Raw genomic sequence first — 16,582 nt, forward strand, 5'->3', positions numbered from 1 at the left:
TTCTGCTCTCCAGCACTGATGCTTTGGCTACAAGAGGAAGGATAGATACCTCTTCCTCCTCCTCCTCCTCTTCACCTGAACATCTGCCATGACAGCCTCTTCCCTTCCCCTCTGGAGAGATTCATGCAGCAAATATCACGTCCCAACGTTTGCTCAGAAAGTTTTATTTGCTCACACACACACACACACACACACACACCTACCTGCCAATGCGATATGCCTAGAGACACAGCTTGGCATCCTCCAGCTTTCTTAATTCAATTAAAAACCCCTGTCTTAAAATGCTAGCGGATTTAGCCCTTAAAAGCATCTAAAAGAAAAAAGAAAAGCCGTTCCCAAGCTGGGGAAGATTCCAGCAAAGTGTGAGTCACTCCCTTTCCCTGCCATAGACTACAATGGCACGGAAGGAGGAGAAAGAGGGTGATTTAATTGCTGGGAGCTGAGATGCCTCTTTCCTTGAACCCCCAGAAGGGAAGCTGCCAACTTTCCCAAGGAGGAGCGTAACAGAAGGTCCCTTCGCAGCAATCTGCCGAAGTCGAACGGCACCCACACATTTCTTGGGAAAAGTGAGTGTTTATTAGGTGCATTTCCTTCCGCTAAAACTCTTTGTTAGACATGATGGGCAGGAAGGGCCCAACCATCCTCCTCCTGTGTGTGTGTGTGTGTATCTCTGCGTAGGTGTAAATGCTGGTAGGGATAAAAGACAGGTGTGTGCACACTTCTGCACTCTGCTACTAGGTTAAGTATCGGATCCTGCAAACGCCAGGTCCCCCAGCCTGGGACGAGACTTGCCCTGCATGTAAAGACACGAGGTCATGAAATTAAGAATGTCTCCAGCTCAGGGGTGTCCAACCTTGGAAACCTTAAGACTTGTGGACTGCAACTCCCAGAATTCCCCAGCCAGCCCAGTATGGCTGGCTGGGGAATTCTGGGAGTTGATGGCCACAATTCTAGCTGGGGAATTCTGGGACTCCCCAACAATTCTTAACAAGGTTGGACAGCCCTGCTTGAGACCATGTGGATAACCCTTCCAGAATGTTGTGAAGCCAGAATCCTCTCGGAGGTTTGGTAACCTCCATCCAAAGAGATTTCAAGCAGCCTGGGAACATAATCTGGGAATTGTGAGGAAGTTCTTGATCAGGTGGGAGGTGAATCTGTGAAGCCCCAAAGACGTCTCTGTGACCTGGTTGTGATCCAGAGCAGAAGGATGCAGTGGGAACGAAATCCTGTCCTTTGTTTACTAACAAGCATGCCCCACGGTGGTAACCATCGTGGGTTTACGCCCCAATGATGCGTGCCTTCGGGGTGGCAAAGCCAGGGGGAAAAACTAGGCTGCTGCAGAAATCAACCAATCTTTTAGGCAACCAAAGTTGGCAGAATTCCTCTCTTCCCACTGCAAAGACATTTCACATCCTTTCACCGGCACTAAAATTGTCATCCCTCTCTGTTCCCAGATAATCATGTTGCCTTGAATTTGCCGGCTTGCCTTTTAAGGTCCTCTTGATGCTTTTCTGTTCAGTTCTCATCTGTTCTGCAATCCCAAATGCTCTCCCCACCCCCCCATCATCCCAGGGACCGGGTTGGGGGGGGGGTAAGGAGGGGGGGTGAGAGCCCGCCACATCTGTCCCTATCATTTAAATCAAAGCCCCTAATTAAAACAAAAAAGGCAAGCAAACAAACAAACAAATGTTTTCGTTAGAGAGGATTTGGAGGCAAAGCTAGTGGAACATTCTGAGTGATCCGGACTCTTTTTCTGGGCTCCTTGCAAAAAAAACAAAAAAAAAAGTTGCTTTGAGGCTATTTTGGGAGGATTTCAAAGTTTCCTTCGCTGGTGGTAGTGGTGGTGTGTGTGTGTTTGTGTGTGTGTGTGTATGCAGTTCCTGGGCTAAATAATAGCCCGCTATTCCAGACACCCAATTTATTGGACTCTACTGCATGAAACACAACATAATTTCCTTTTGACATACAGGTGAGAAGGGATTCCTGGTGTTCTAAGTGTGTGTATTCAACCACAAAGAGGTACATTTCTCGGTTTGAAACGAGAGACCCCTGTTCTTCAATCGTGGCATGGGTGGACTGCAACTCCTAGAATTCCCCAGCTAAAATTGTGGAGTCCCAGAATTCCCCAGATAGAATTGTGGACAACAACTCCCAGAACTCCGGGAGTTGAAGTCCACAAGTGTTAAGGGTTCCAAGGTTGGACACCTCTGACCTGGAGACATTCTTAATTTCATGGGGACATTCTAGGAATTGAAGTCCACCAGTTTTAAAAGCTGTCCACCCCAGGTCTAAAGGAAACCCTGAACTGAGACCCAATACTTAACAGATAACAGGTAATCAGAGTTGGAAGGGACCTTGTAGGTCATCTAGTCCAACTCCCCCATCCCTACATCATTTCTGATAGATGGCAGTCCAATCTCTTCTTAAAAGTCTCAAGGGATGATGCTCCCACTACTTTGCAAAGCTCACCCTTCTGTACCCCCACTTTCAAGGCTTGGTTGATTCAGGGGAGAAACCAACCACGGTTCGGGGCAGGTCCGTGGGTCCCATCCGCCTAAGGCAGGGGACAACTTGACAGCTTTTAAGACTTGTGGACTTCAACTCCCAGAATTCCTCCTCCTCCAGTCATGTTAAGCTCAGGAATTTTGGGAGTTGAAGTCCACAAAGTCTTAAACTTGCCAAGTTTGAAGACCCTTGTCTTAAGGGGTACACAACCTTAAGTACTCAAAAGAGGCATTTGGACCCATTTCCCACAGAAAGGAAAACACCGGGCGCCTCAAAACCTGGGTGGGCGTGGTCAACTCCCCAGGTTTTGTGGCTCCCGGTGTTCTCTGTGGGAAACGGGCATCTCTCCCTCCATCTCACGTGCGTCTTTGGTGTTTGACCTTCTCAGGCCAGGTGAGGAATGACTGGGAGGGGAGGGCGAAGGGCGGGAGGGCCAGCCAGTGGTGGGATCACCCAACAGGGAGCCACAGCATAGAGGGCCCAAAGAGCCGCATGCAGCTCCAGAGCCCCCGTGTAGCTGATACGACCCCGTGTAGCCGATACGCTCTTTGGACGTCCTCTCTCTCCCAGTCAGGGCCAAGATGGCTTTCCAAAGGACTTTCGGCCTGTCTACGATGCCAACGGATCGTTTGGGAGCCTCGAATGACGGGGCCGTCTGAAAGGAGAGCCCCCTCCCCAACTCACTCCCCAGCCACATTACTTCACCGACCCGAGTAACCCTCCCCCGGAACAAAATGTCAAAAGGATGAGCCAGTTAGAAGCCGTAAGAATTATTATTAGAGGGAGGTGTTTTCCTTTCCTCCTGAGGTTGCCCGGATACCTTCCTGGGTTGGACTTGCAACTATGACAGCCGGCTCAGATCCCCGGCCGGCCAGAGTGGCCAAGTGGCCAAGCAGCCAGCAGGAATATCCCCTTTCTCTTCAACGTTTCTCCCTCCCCCCGTAGCTTGAATTCCCCTTGGGAGGGGGGGGCGCTGTGGGAGAAGACGCACCGAAGGTATTGGGTTCCTCTCTCTGCTCCAGAGGAGCCCAACAAGGAGAAAAGCAAACCAGATGCTATTATTATGGCAAGTCTCAAGGGGTTGACCACCACCACCCCCCGCCACGAGAAAAGCCCCCCCCCTTGGCCTTTTGTTCCCCCACCTAGGAAGCCAAGGGGACGAACCTATTTATAACAGAATGAGCAAACCTGAAATATACCCTGGGACGCCAGGGTCTTTCAGATGGCTTGGGGGGGTCAATGCAGATTTGAATTTGGCTTGTTGAGCAGGATGTGGGAACCCGGCCCCTGAAGGGTCTCCAAGGAAAGGGCGAGCAGGTTTCACCACGTTGTAGACCAGGGGTCTCCGACCTTGGCAGCTTGAAGACCTGGGAATTCTGGGAGTTGAAGTCCACAGGTTGTCGAGTTGTCAAGGTTGGAGAGCCCTGTATGTAGACACATCACTGCCAGAGGTAAAGCCAACCAAATCACGTATCTTGCAGGGGGCTCGACCATCGATCGCTGGAGGTTTTCAAGACAAGACTGGACAGCCATTTGTCTGGAATGGTGGAGGGTCTCCTGTTCGAGCGGTGGGTTGGACTAGAAGACCTCCAAGGTCCCTTCCCACACTGCTATTGTGTTAATCAAGGAGAGATCCCACCTAGAACTAAGGGGAAATTTTCCGACAGGGAGAACAATTAACCAGTGAAACAGCTTGCCACCAGAAATTGTGGGCGCTTCATCACCGGAGGCTTTTAAGAAAAGACTGGACAGCCACTTATAGGAGTCCCACTCCAGCAGGGGGGTTGGACTAGCAGACCTCCAAGGTCCCTTCCAGCTCTATCCCGGTTGATTGATCTTATGCTAATCCAGCCAATCGTGCTTTATTCAGGAAGCCATGGTTTAACGGGCAAGGTCTGTAAGCAAACCAAGAAGAAAAAGGCAGACTTGGCCTGCGTTCCTTTTCACAACACACCAGCCTGGGTTTCCAGGCACTTCCCATTGTGGGATAACATCATCATCATCATCATCATCACCATTATTCCTTATAAAGCACACAATTGTCACACCGAACATCGCAAGGAGCAGCTTCCTATGAAACCGGGGCATCCTCTCTTCGGGACACTCAAAAAAGTTTTTTGCTTTCCAGCTTTTTTAAGAGATGCAGGTTTTTATTTTACTTATTTGTCAAGCAACTGTTAGATAACAGGTATAAGAATAAACATAGTTATGAATACATGAAATGGAATCAAATAAAAAAAGAAACAATAGGACAGGGACGGTAGGTACGTTGGTGTGCTTATGCACCCCCCCTACAGATCTCTTAGGAAAGAGGTGAGGTCCATAGTAGACAGTCTAAGGTTAAAGTTTTTGGGGTTTGGGGAAGAAACCACAGAGTCAGGTAGAGTATTCCAGACATTGACCACTCTGTGGCTGAAGTCCTATTTCCTGCAATCGAGTTTGGTGTGATTAACCTTGAGTTTGTATCTATTGTTTGCTCTTGTGTTGTTGTGGTTGAAGCTGAAGTATTCATTGACAGGTAGGACATTGCAATGTATGATTTTATATACTATACTTAGATCAGACCGAAGACGGTGTAGTTCTAGGTTGTCTAGATCTAAAATTTCAAGTCTAGTGGTGGCATAAGGTATTCTGCTACGAGTAGAGGAGTGGAGAACTCTTCTCGTGAAATATTTCTTTTTGTGATGATGTGAATCCCAAATGTGGCATGGGACAGAGAGTGTGCTCAGAAACGCACACACCCCCAGGTCACAACCACAGCAAAACATGGCCTCCTCAAAGTCCTCGCACCCGAGGTTTGGGATTTCCTGGTCGCCCACCACGTCAACTCAGGCCCAGGTTCCCATTGTGAGGCAGGAAATCCTGACTGCCAGCGTTGAAGAGGGTCGGGCGAATATGGTTTACATGAGTCTCCGTATTGCTCTGGCCTCATTTCCGCAGAACGTTCCCCAGGTCAAGGCACACAATATTTCCCGATGCCTTTGCAAAGTGAGACCTTCATCTCCTCCACGGAGATCCTGAAATCATCCAGGTCACAGTGGTCCCAAAAGTGCTCCCCCCCCCCCAACTATGGACTTTTCTTCTGTTTTCCTTGAAAACGTTTCGCTTCTCATCCAAGGAGCTTCTTCAGTTCTTCAGAAACGTTTTCAAGAAAGAAAGAGAAAGGAAAAAAATAAAACTAAGGAAGTCCAGCTGCCTTTTGAGAAGAACCTTTGGGGTCCCGTCTTTACTGAGACGAGCCGCTTCCGAAAACCTTACAATCTTGCAGGCCAGCTGATGGTCCTTTGTTCTGACCCAGGCTTCCTGAAACCATAGTTAAGCACACGCTTAGTCCAAGAAACTCTTGTTTTATTTCAACGCTGGGAATTTTGTGCATTCCCAGCCGGTAATGAGTCCTAAACAGTCCCTCGAGATAAGCACCCACCTTTCTGTCCTTTGAATGGCTGCCAACAACTAGAGTGCCAAATGAACTATAAAAAAACCAAACGAAGTACAAAAGTCCACATAGAGTTTCAAGGTTTAATCTGAACAGAGCAAACGACATTGCTTCCTGCAAAGGTTTCTTCACCTTTGCCTGTCCTTTATACCTTATGGGAGGGGCAATCACCTCCCAGCCTTACTCCAGTCGCCCCTTTTGTCTCAGCTGGTCTCGCCTTCTAGCAGCTCTGTGCACATGCACACTGGGAACAGGCTCCCCTTGTTCCTCTTCCTCGCTGCTGCCAGACTCTGGAGGCTCCTGGAGTCAGCACTCCACTCCCAGATGGTCCTGGCCCCATCTCTGCATCGGACGCAGGACCCTCGTCTGAGTCCTCCCCAGACTCCCTGACTGGTCCCCTTTCTTCCCCACTGTCCGATTCCACTGCCGTCTGCACTGGCTGCCGGTGAACCATAACATCCTTGCCCCCCAACTTGGTTATGGAGGCCTTGGTCCTTCTGCTCCTTAGACTCTCCTATCCTACCTCCCTCCGGCTCCTTCTAGGGAACATCCCCTTGCGAGGTTGGCCAGCTTATGCCATGAAGAGAGACGAGGGCACAGCGGACAGAGAGCACCGGTCGATCCTTCCTAGGGGTTGCAAGGTGATGCCTGCCATTCCTCCCTCGACTGTTACTTCCATATGCAAATGGGTGGAGATGCATGGAAAGGAAGAGAGAGGACAGGATTCATTTTCAGGCAGCCGGTCACCGCTCTGGAGGGACGGGAACGCCATCAAACTAATTTTTCCTGACTGCCCTAACAGTTACTGTAATTGAATATTAACAGCTTTGCATCTAATGACTTCCAAAACTGATATCCTTGACTCACGCATGCGCGCACCTAAACTCTTTCGCTGGTCTTTGCTGCTCCCAATTCATTATTTTCTTTCTTAGCATAGTTTTAAGCATATATATATATATATATATATATATATATATATATATATATATATATATATATATATATATATATATATATATATATATATATATATATATATATATATATATATGATGTATGTATGTATGTATGTGTATGTATTGTGTATGTATATATGTGTGTGCAGCTGGAAGTTTTGAGCCTTAAATCTTTACTATGGTTTCTCCTCCTGGGACAGATCTAGGACCTCTGAATTGCCCTTTTAAAAACAGTTTCTGGTGGGTATTGTTTTTTGCTGCGACTGGTTCAGAGGGGGCCCTGAAGCATTTTGGCTGGTGGTCAACAGCTGGGCAAGCCCAGAAGAGTATTCTGCTATTAATTTGGGTGCTTTGAGTCTTCTCTCGGTCATCCCTCCCTGTCAACATCCCGCCAGCTTAATTTATTGCCCCAGAAGGCTTCCCAAAAGGATGACTAACTTTTACGGGCCTGCCCGATGCAAACATTGAGCAGAGGAAACTCCTGTCCTTTTCTCTCTGTCCCAGGGAAAAAACACCTTGAAATGTGTCACTTCTGGATAGACCCAGGCTTTAAAATTCAATTCATGGCATCGTTGGTTTCAAGCTTGCTTTCCCAAGGAATAATTTCCCTTTAATGGGGCCCAGAATGGAAGCTTTGGCTGGCAGACCCAAAGGAGGAGAGGAACCGATGGGGAAGAAATTCAAAAAAAAAAAAAAAAAGAAAAAAGAAAGAAAGAAAGAATAAAAGCAAATTTTTATCTAAAAAAAGCAAGCTAGGCAATTAGGAGGGGAAGCAGTTTCTCATGAAGGCTTGTCTTGGGGCAGCACTGCAGGACTGGCGTTCCGCTCGCTGGAGTGACGGCTGTCTGTCGAGAGCGCTTCCCCCGCCTTAACCTATCTGCCTGTACAATCCTGCAGGTTTGGGTAAAAAGAGAAAACAACGGATCTGAAAATATCTGCCAGGAGCCAGGAAGCCAACAGGCTAAAATAGAAATAGGGGTGCTGGAGGTCAGGACAATTTCTGCAAGCACACAAATCCCTTTGACGTCGGAGGGAGCTCGGGAGAAGTCAAAGAGAAAACCAGGACAGCCAGCCTGGAAATAGTTTGCTCTGGGAAAAAGGTTGTGGTGGTGGGGTCTCAAAAATTGAGCTGGAGGCTGGCTCAGCCATCCCTTGGTGGCCAGGATGGTTAGAAAACAAACCACGGTTTTCATCGTGATTATTTTTGAAGGCCGGAATAATTGAATTCGTTATGGTATTATAATCGTAGGGCTAGAAGGGACCCCGGAGGTCTTCTAGTCCAAGCACAATAGGAGACAAGCCAAAAAAACCTCCAGTGATGAAGCACTCCCAACTTCTGGAGTGAAGACCTTCTACTGGTTAATTGCTCTCCTCATCAGGAAATTTCTTTTCATTCTAGGATGAGTTCCCACCCATGGCTTCTTGTCCTGCCCTTAGGTGCTACGGAGAATAAATCGATGCTCGCTTCCCTGTGGCAGCCCTCCAAGCACTGGAAAATTGCTATCGTGTCTCCCCTGAATTTTCTCTTCGTTAGGTTAGACCAGAGGTCTCCAAAACTGGCAACTTTAAGACCTGTGGACTTCAATTTATTTATTTATTTTGAATATTTATTCCATTGAATAATGGAATGACTAGGTATGTTTAACTGATATGGTGGTGGGCATTTGGAGAGTTTTGAAAGGTTGAAAATAAGCATTGAAGGATTATGAATTAATGTGAAATATATGCATTAAGAGATATGATTGATATTATTAATTTTGCCTATACTAAAATGTATGATATATTGATGCCACACTGTTAATGTATTGTTGTGCGTATGCAGATTGAAATAAAAAAAATTGGAAACAAAAAAAAAAAAAAGACTTGTGGACTTCAACTCCTAGAATTCTCCAGCCAGCTATGCTGGGAGTTGAAGTCCACAAGTCTTAAAGTGGCCAAGTTTGGGGACCCCTGGGTTAAACATACCTAGTTCCCTTAGCCCAAAATTCTAATATCCTGCTAAGTTAGTTAGTTAATTTACTTTATTGTCATTGCACCTCGTACAATAAAATTAAATGCCTTTCATTGTACATTATAACTATAAAAAATAAAATAAAACACAAACACCCATCCTTCACATTCTATACCGTTAAATTGAAAACCCCCTGACATTGCATTAATATACAGTAGAATTCAATACTGCTCTGGGATAGAAGCTGCTTTTCAGCCTATTTGTCCTTGTTTTTATTTTTGTTTTTTAAGTCTTGCTGGCTGGAGTCCGATGTCCCAAGGAGATCCACCAGAGCTTGGCTTCCTGGCATCACGTGGGCAGGCCGAGAACCCAGGCAGGCGGTTTGGTCCACTCCCTTTCCCCAACTGCAGCTGATGTTCCTTCTGCCGTTGGAGAGGACCTCCTAGTAGGGTGCCTTCCCTGGTTGGGTCCCATCGACAAGGCTGTTGAGCACAGGACCAACCCAGCCCAAGACCTTCTCCTCCCATTCCTCACCTCCCGCCCATCACCTGCAAAACACGGGACTTATCAAGGGGCGGACACGTTCCATGTTGTACAAGAACACAAGGAACATGTGCAAGGAACATGCCAAGAAAGGGGACGAGGGCTTTAGTGGCTCAGCGTCTCCATGTACCCATCGTGTCCTACAAAGTGGGTACAACAAGCCAACATCTAATGTCTTTGGGGCTATGAGAAGCAGTGCCAGTCAAAACCTCTAGGACGTTCCTCCAAACACGGACCCACAACGTCCTTTCTATTCTTACTCTCAAGCTTCCTCCACCTCCCAAACAAGCAACAAGATAGCCTGCAAGTGACTTTGTTTGGTGGGGGCAACGTCACGGTTGAACCAGAGTTTGCCCCAGAACTGGCTGGATTCACATGTAAACGTATTGTCAGGTCTCCAACAATCCACCCCTATTCAAAGTATGAATCTCTAGCCGCACCTCTGAGTTTAAATAAGATTTATTAGGAGTGACCATGTTGGTGTTACCTGGGTGCAGCCAACTGAGACACACCCTTCATTTCCTCCTTGACCCCGGTCCTCCCCCCAATCCCCGGATGTATATTCTCCAATGGGACACCTCCATAGCCAAGAGTCACCAATCATGCTCTCCAGTAATAATCTTGCGCGCCAGAAGCTTCGGCCGCCTGGCAATTATCTATGCAAATATTTAAGGTATGCATTACTTTCCCCCACTCCCTTTCTGCTGACAACGGTAAAAAGACCAGAGAAATATTTTTTGAGTTGACACATGTCACAGATGTCCGAAATCAACTCCCTTTAACCCGGGTCTATCCTGGTTTATCTTCAATTCAGTTTAAAAGCCTGGGCTTCCATTAGCGCCCCGAGATTTCGCAGCTCGGTGGTGGCCAAAGAAGACGTATTTCTCCCCGCTCCCCCCACCCCCTGTCAAAGCGAGGCTGTATGACCTCCTTTCCCACCAAGGTCCCACTCTGCATTCATGCCACCGCCTCCGCTCCTCCGGAGTGCCGCTGGCTGCATGTTGTTCGTCTTGCTTTCCCATCCTAATTCTTGCTCCATTTCCAGAGACGATTCATCTTCCCCCCCCTCTCAAAAAAAAAAAAAAAAAAAAGGCCTTCACTGCTTTCTTGCTGACAAGCCCAAATCGCTGGTGAAAAGAAGCAAATGGACGGAGGAAAACAGTGGGGCATTTTTGTTTTCTTTTTTGGGGGGGTCTTTTTTAGTGGAGCTGGTCGCTCCTGGCTAAAATGCAGAGAAGTAAACAAGAGGGGGGGGATTTTGAGGGGGGGGGAAAACTCCAGCCTACAGATAGATGCTAGGCCTTTGGAATGCATCTCTACCCATTGCACGCACACACACATACAGCTTTTAAAACCTCCTCCTCCTCCTCCTTGCTGAGAAAGGCACTGAAATCAGCCTGCCTGTTGTGGGTTGTTCCATCCCTGGAGGTTTTCACGAAGATCTTGGACAAGCATTTGTCCCAAATGCTTTCAAAACATCCTGTCTGAGCTGGGGCTTGGACTACATGGCCTCCAAGGTCCCTTACAACCCTATTATTCTATGTTTTATCCTTCTCTGGGTATATTCTCAATTTGGGTGCTTTGTCCCTGGAGTTTATTTTAAAGACTCCAAGCAGCCACTTGTCCACTTCCTGTTCGGGCAGGGGGTTGGACTAGGTGACCTCCGACTCCGAGGTCTGTTTAATAGCTGGTTTTTATATCAGAGTTATAACTGTTATACTGTTATTCCTTTACTTTAGGTTGGTCAGGTTTGGGTCAAGCCATCATTAACCCCAACAGAGTAAGAGGACGGTGAGTTTCCATGGTCCCTTTTTTTGTGTGGAAAACCTGCCTGCTGGACAGGCTGCCTTTCCACACCGCCTTCTTCTTGCATTAATTGCAGCCATCTGTGGGGCAGTTTCCCAGAAATTGGAGGTTCCAGAACCTGGATCTGCAATGCAGGACTAACCACAAGCAGCCCAACAAGCAGAGTAAAAATGTGCGTGTAGGAGTTGAGCTTTTCTGGTTGACCAAACTGTAATTGTAAACTAGATTTAATACGGGTTATGCCCGCCAGTTCATCCCCCTCCCACAAAACCCAGGTTAATCAGCCTAGCTTAACTTTGCCTGGATTCACACGTTACGAAAACAAGAGTTTGTTTTTAGCTCGCTTTAGAAACCGGCTTAAACCATCCTGCGTTTTGCTTGCGGCAGAACTTGGCTGGCAAACCCCCAGGTTGCAACCCGTCCTAACCGGCGCTAAGCCCCCGCGCGACCGGCCTGACCCCGATTCACACGCGTGCCCGAGCTCGGGCCGCCCCACGTGTCAACCGCCGCTCCAGCGCAAGCCCCGCCCGTTAACGCTCCGCGCTCGGCCGCCCACGCCTTTCAAAAGGCTCCTTGTAGATTTCGGCGCCCGCCCGCCTGCCTTCCTGCCAGAGCGAGCGGGCGGGCGGGCGAGCGTTTCGCCATAAACCATCAAGCCGCAAAATCAAACGCCGGCCCGGTCGGTCGGTCGGATTTCCTTTTGTCCTCTTTCTCGTAAAAAAAAAAAAAAAAAAATTGGCGCTCCTCTCCTCCTCCCTCCCTCCCTCCCTCCTCCCCTCCGCTGCCCGGCGCGCGCCGTGCGTCCCGGGCTCCATTGGCGCAGGCTGCCGGCGGGGGGCGTGTCCGCATCCGGGGTCCCGCGCTGTGACGCGAGGGCGGTCCTGCCGGCGGCCGTCCAATCGGCGTCGTCCACATGCCGCGGCCGCGAGAGGGGCAGCGGCGAGTCGCCTCGGATAAATTCTATTAGAGCAGCCGCTGCCGGCTCAGCCATCGCCGGGCAGAGCAGAGACGCCGGACGCGAGAGGCCCAGGCCGGCTCCTCCTTCTCCTCCTCCTCCTTCGGCTCCTGCGGCAGCGGCGGCGGCGGCTTATTTTATTTTTTCCTTCCCCCTCAGGGCCGCCTTCGCCCCCTCCCCCACTCCCGTGAGGCGACGACCCCCCTCACGGCGCCCCCTTCCCGTGAGGAGGAGGAGGAGAAAGCGAGACCCCCCGTCAAAAGGAAGGAAGGCAGGAAGGCAGGGAGCAGGCCCGGGGGCTGAGGGAATTGTGAGGGGGCAGCCCGAGGCGCCCCCTCCCCGTTTTTATTTTTTGAGCCCCCCTCCCCTTCATTTTTTCTCCCCCCTCCCGTTGCTGCCGCCGGAGAAGAAGAGGAAGGGGGGCCTCCTCCTCCTCCTCCTCCCCCTCCCGCCATGGAGAACGGGCACACCAAGACGGTGGAGGAAGTGCTGGGCTACTTCGGGGTCAACGAGAGCACCGGGCTCAGCCTGGAGCAGGTCAAGAAGCAGAAGGAGCGGTGGGGCGCCAACGGTAGGTCTGCGGCGGCGGCGGGGGGCACCTCCTTCCCCCATTGGGGGGGATCTTCTCTCCCCCATCTTCCTCTTCCTCTTGGCGATCGCCCTCCCCCATCTACTCTCCTTCCCCCTTCGACAATAGTGGGGGCCGTTGGGGGATCTTCTCCCTCCCCATCCTCTTCTTCTTGGTGATCGCCCCCCATCTACCCCCTCCCCATCCATCTATCCTGACCCTGGATGATCATTCCCCCCACCCCATATTCCTCTTCATATTCAAACCTCCCCATTCCATATCTATTCCCCCTCCCCTTCCTCCTCTTGACAGCCCCCCCCTCTATTCCCCCATCTATCCTGATCCTGGGCAGGATGATCCCCCCATCACATTCAGGTTCAAACCCTCCCTCCCTCCCCCCAATTCCATATCTCTCCCTCTTCCTCCTCTTGGCCATCATTCCCTCCCCTCTATCCTCCCCCCTCCTCCCCACCTATCTATCCTGACCCTGGGCAGGATGACCCCCCATATTCATTATCATATTCGCCCCCTCCCAATTCCATATCTGTTCCTCTTCCTCCTCTTGGCAATCATCCCCCCCTTCTCCCCTCCCCACCCAGCTATCCTGACCCTGGGAAAGATGATCACGGCCCCACCTCATATTCCTTCTCACATTCATATTCCATATCTATTCTGCCCCCTCCCCCAAAAAAATCCATCCAGACCCTCCACCCAGGAAGATGGAGATCACACACACACTCGATATCAATCCCCCCTTCCCCATCTATCTATCCCAACCAAGGAAGGTGGAGATCACCCCCTCCCACCCCATATCTATTCTCCCCCCCCCCATCCATCTATCCTGGACCTTCTGCCTGCCCCCCTGCCCCCAATTCGGCATCTGGAGCCTGGCAGGAGGGGAAAAAAAAGAGAAGAAGATGGCTGACTTGGCCATCGACCTCGTGGGTTGCCTTCAGCTGCTGTCCCGGTGCAACGTGGAAACCCGCCGGGCACCTTCCTGGGAAGAGAGAGAGAGAGAGAAAGGAGAAAGTCTCCCCATCTGCTGGGTCCTGGGGGGATGGCGGCGGCGGGGGATCTCTCTTCCCCCTCTCCTCTCTCCCTTCCCTTTCCCCCAATTTCTTCCTTTTTGGCTCGATTTGACCTTTGTTTTCTTATCTTCCCTGCCTGGCTCTGTCTCTCAGGCTTTCTCCGCTCGTCAAAAGCCACCGGCTCTGGGGCTTGCAAGATGGAAAGGGGCAAGCTCTACCCTGATGGCCATGGGAGGGGGGGAAAGAAACCCTTGCCCCTCTCCTTCCGCTTTTGGGGGAGTAAATGGGGAACGGTGGAAAGCGTGGAGCCGCATTAGGAACCACAGGGAAGAGGCAGTGATGACTTGGCTGGATTGCTAACCCTTCCAAGAGCGAGGGAGCTGGATGCCGAAATGTTCTTGACGTAAAATGCAGGGAAGCCTGCGCCCGCCTCTCTGTGTGTCTCTGTTGAAGGAAGCCTAATTAACTATTGCGTTGCTCATCCCCTTAGAACATCTCTTCTCTTGGCCCAGGAGCCTTTCAAAGCCGAAAAGCTCTTTGATCTAGCTTCCTATTTCTAACAATTGTTGTGTTTTATTTTTCTCTCCCCACTTGATGTGGTTCCTGCGACTCTTTGGCGTTTTGAAGAACTACCAGCTGAAGAAGGTAAGCCGGCAGCTTAAGCCTTGTCTTGCTTGCTACCCATGCTTGATTCTTTTCCCCCCCCATCCTCTCTGCTTGATGACTGAAGTCTGAATCTTTTTCTTGGCAGGAAAAACTTTACTTGAGCTGGTGATCGAGCAATTTGAAGATTTATTAGTTAGAATTTTGTTGCTGGCAGCATGTATATCTTTTGTAAGTATCTCCCTTGTTTTGAACAGATGGCTTTTCTCTTCATGGACACGTAGGGTTGCTGGACTGCTAGTGAGAGTTAGAAAATGATTTTTGGGGAGAAGACTGGGTATCCTTAGTCTGTCTTGTCCTTGGCTTGAAATAAGCGCTTTGCAGCCGAGTTCTGTAGCTTGCACCCCAGAATCTTGAGCAGTTTCTTGTGACAAATACAATGTCAGGGGAATGATTGAATGAGAACACGCAGCAGCCTAAGCCAGGAGTACTTGAATATTGTGAATAGACATGACTATCTCTGTATTTGAAGTAGGTTCTTGCCTTTTAACCTTGGCCCCAGCCAGAAGGTGAACTGCTATAGGGTGGGTGATGGTTTTTTTTTTTTTAGTGGTGGTTGATTGTTATGAAACTCACGGAGGCTGCTGGAAGTCTTTTTTGGGATGCAATGCAAACTGTAAATAGAATTTGTATGGGGGGGAAATATGCCAGTTGCCTTCTCTTGCTGATAATAGCAAGGTGACAGTTGTTGCTCTTGACAGTGACAAGAATGATGACAGCAATGATGGCACCATTGTTGACCAAATTTGGTCACTGACCTTTGGGAAGCCTCTGGTAAAGTAAACTCTTTGCTCTCTGGACAGAATGGGGTAGGATGAGGGCTGTGAAATCGAGTCGGAATGTTAAAATAATGTGTAAAAGGATAGGGTCAAGTCGCCTATGCCAAGCAGGCGTTTGGAGAAGGGGGAGGAAGAAAATGCATTGTAAGTGGGATACAACAGAGAGAGCTTTGCAAAGTATCTTACTTCCTAGACTGTAGTTCAGGGGTTTCATTAAGACCAGCAGTGTGCAACCTTGGCAACTTTAAGACCTGTGGACTGCAACTCCCAGAATTCCCCAGCCAGCTTTGCTGGCTGGGGAATTCTGGGAGTTGCAGTCCACAGGTCTTAAAGTTGCTAAAATTGGACACCCCTGATTTAGGCATGGATTATCTCAGTGTTTAAGTTCTCAGGATAATCCTCTGGAGTAGAGTTCGAGGGCACCTGGAAACTTTGATGAAAAGAGAAGCTTCAGATATCTAGATTGGCCTGTAGAAGTTATCTGTGAAACTCCAGTGTCCAGTTCTGATTCAGTGGTTATTGATTCATAAGGTAGTTTTCTACGTCTCTGTCTTTAAAGAGACCTTAAAAATTAAACTAAACTCTGCAACCTTGACTTAACAGAGCAGAACCAGAAATATGATTTTAAAACATACAAGTAAAAGAAGGATCAGAGTGTATAGTTGCTGATTTTGAGCCAGTGAGAGTTTCCAATTTCATGCCATTGACTCACCTGGCTGGGAGAATAGGGGTATGTTTTTGGTTTTTTGTTTGGCATAGATTTTCTTCTCTGCACCAACAAGTCATTTAGTCATTGTGTTTCAGCTTTTTCTTGGTGACTTTGGGGTGGATAAATGTTCAATTGACAAGTAGCTGCTGGTGCTTGATGAGATCCAATTATGGTTGCCTTAGATGTGCTAGATTGCTAGGGTGCCCATTCACTTTCTGTCATTTAAAATAATGATACATAAACTGTTGAGACCTAGATTTGTCCCACGAGACTCAATTAAGGAAAGAAATATACGTAGAATAATAGTTCTGCAGTTAATCAGTTAAAATAGCTTGTTTATTATGGTAGACATTTTGCAGGAAGATTGTTGGTGCACCAAAAGCTTCAGTGTTTCATCCTTGTACTAAAATTGTACATACAACCATGAGATTGGGCAATGTATATACAGCAAAAAATATCAGTCTTGAAGATGATTTGAAATTCCCAGCCCAGAACACCACTCTTGTTACCATGACATAAAGTAGCCTGGAGAACGATTTCCAAAACATTTTCTACATAGTAGTGAATATTTCTTTGTGGCCTGTTGTGCTATTTCTGAGTTTAATTGAGAGAGTGTTAGTTCCACAGCAGTAAATAGCTTTCCATTCTTTGCAGTCCTTGCATTCCTTTACTTTTAATAGTTA

The 16,582-nt window shown here is 48.7% G+C and overlaps 1 protein-coding gene and 1 long non-coding RNA gene across 4 annotated transcripts in view; both read left to right on the top strand.

Moving 5' to 3' along the window:
• Nucleotides 1-217: 217 nt before the first annotated feature.
• On the top strand, nt 218-11,362 carry LOC148129580 (uncharacterized). Of its 2 annotated transcripts, XR_015745234.1 has the most exons (4): nt 218-566; nt 3,987-4,073; nt 9,139-10,064; nt 11,131-11,362. It is a non-coding gene; the product is annotated as an uncharacterized LOC148129580 (long non-coding RNA). The 2 variants fall into 2 exon arrangements; XR_015745235.1 differs by lacking the exon at nt 9,139-10,064.
• Nucleotides 11,363-12,162: 800 nt separating this feature from the next.
• ATP2A2 (ATPase sarcoplasmic/endoplasmic reticulum Ca2+ transporting 2) overlaps nt 12,163-16,582 on the top strand; it is a 41,083-nt gene continuing 36,663 nt past the window's right edge. For both annotated transcript variants that reach the window (XM_087942559.1, XM_087942558.1), the window contains exons 1-3: nt 12,163-12,723; nt 14,376-14,393; nt 14,500-14,582. In XM_087942559.1, the coding sequence (XP_087798685.1) occupies nt 12,606-12,723; nt 14,376-14,393; nt 14,500-14,582 (219 nt within the window). In that variant the 5' untranslated portion in view covers nt 12,163-12,605. The remainder of the gene's footprint in view (nt 12,724-14,375; nt 14,394-14,499; nt 14,583-16,582) is intronic.

Source organism: Notechis scutatus, chromosome 13, assembly GCF_049901735.1.
Source record: "Notechis scutatus isolate UNSWTSFEM ecotype Mainland chromosome 13, rNotScu1.2, whole genome shotgun sequence".
In the NCBI taxonomy this organism is placed as follows: Eukaryota; Metazoa; Chordata; class Lepidosauria; order Squamata; family Elapidae; genus Notechis; species Notechis scutatus.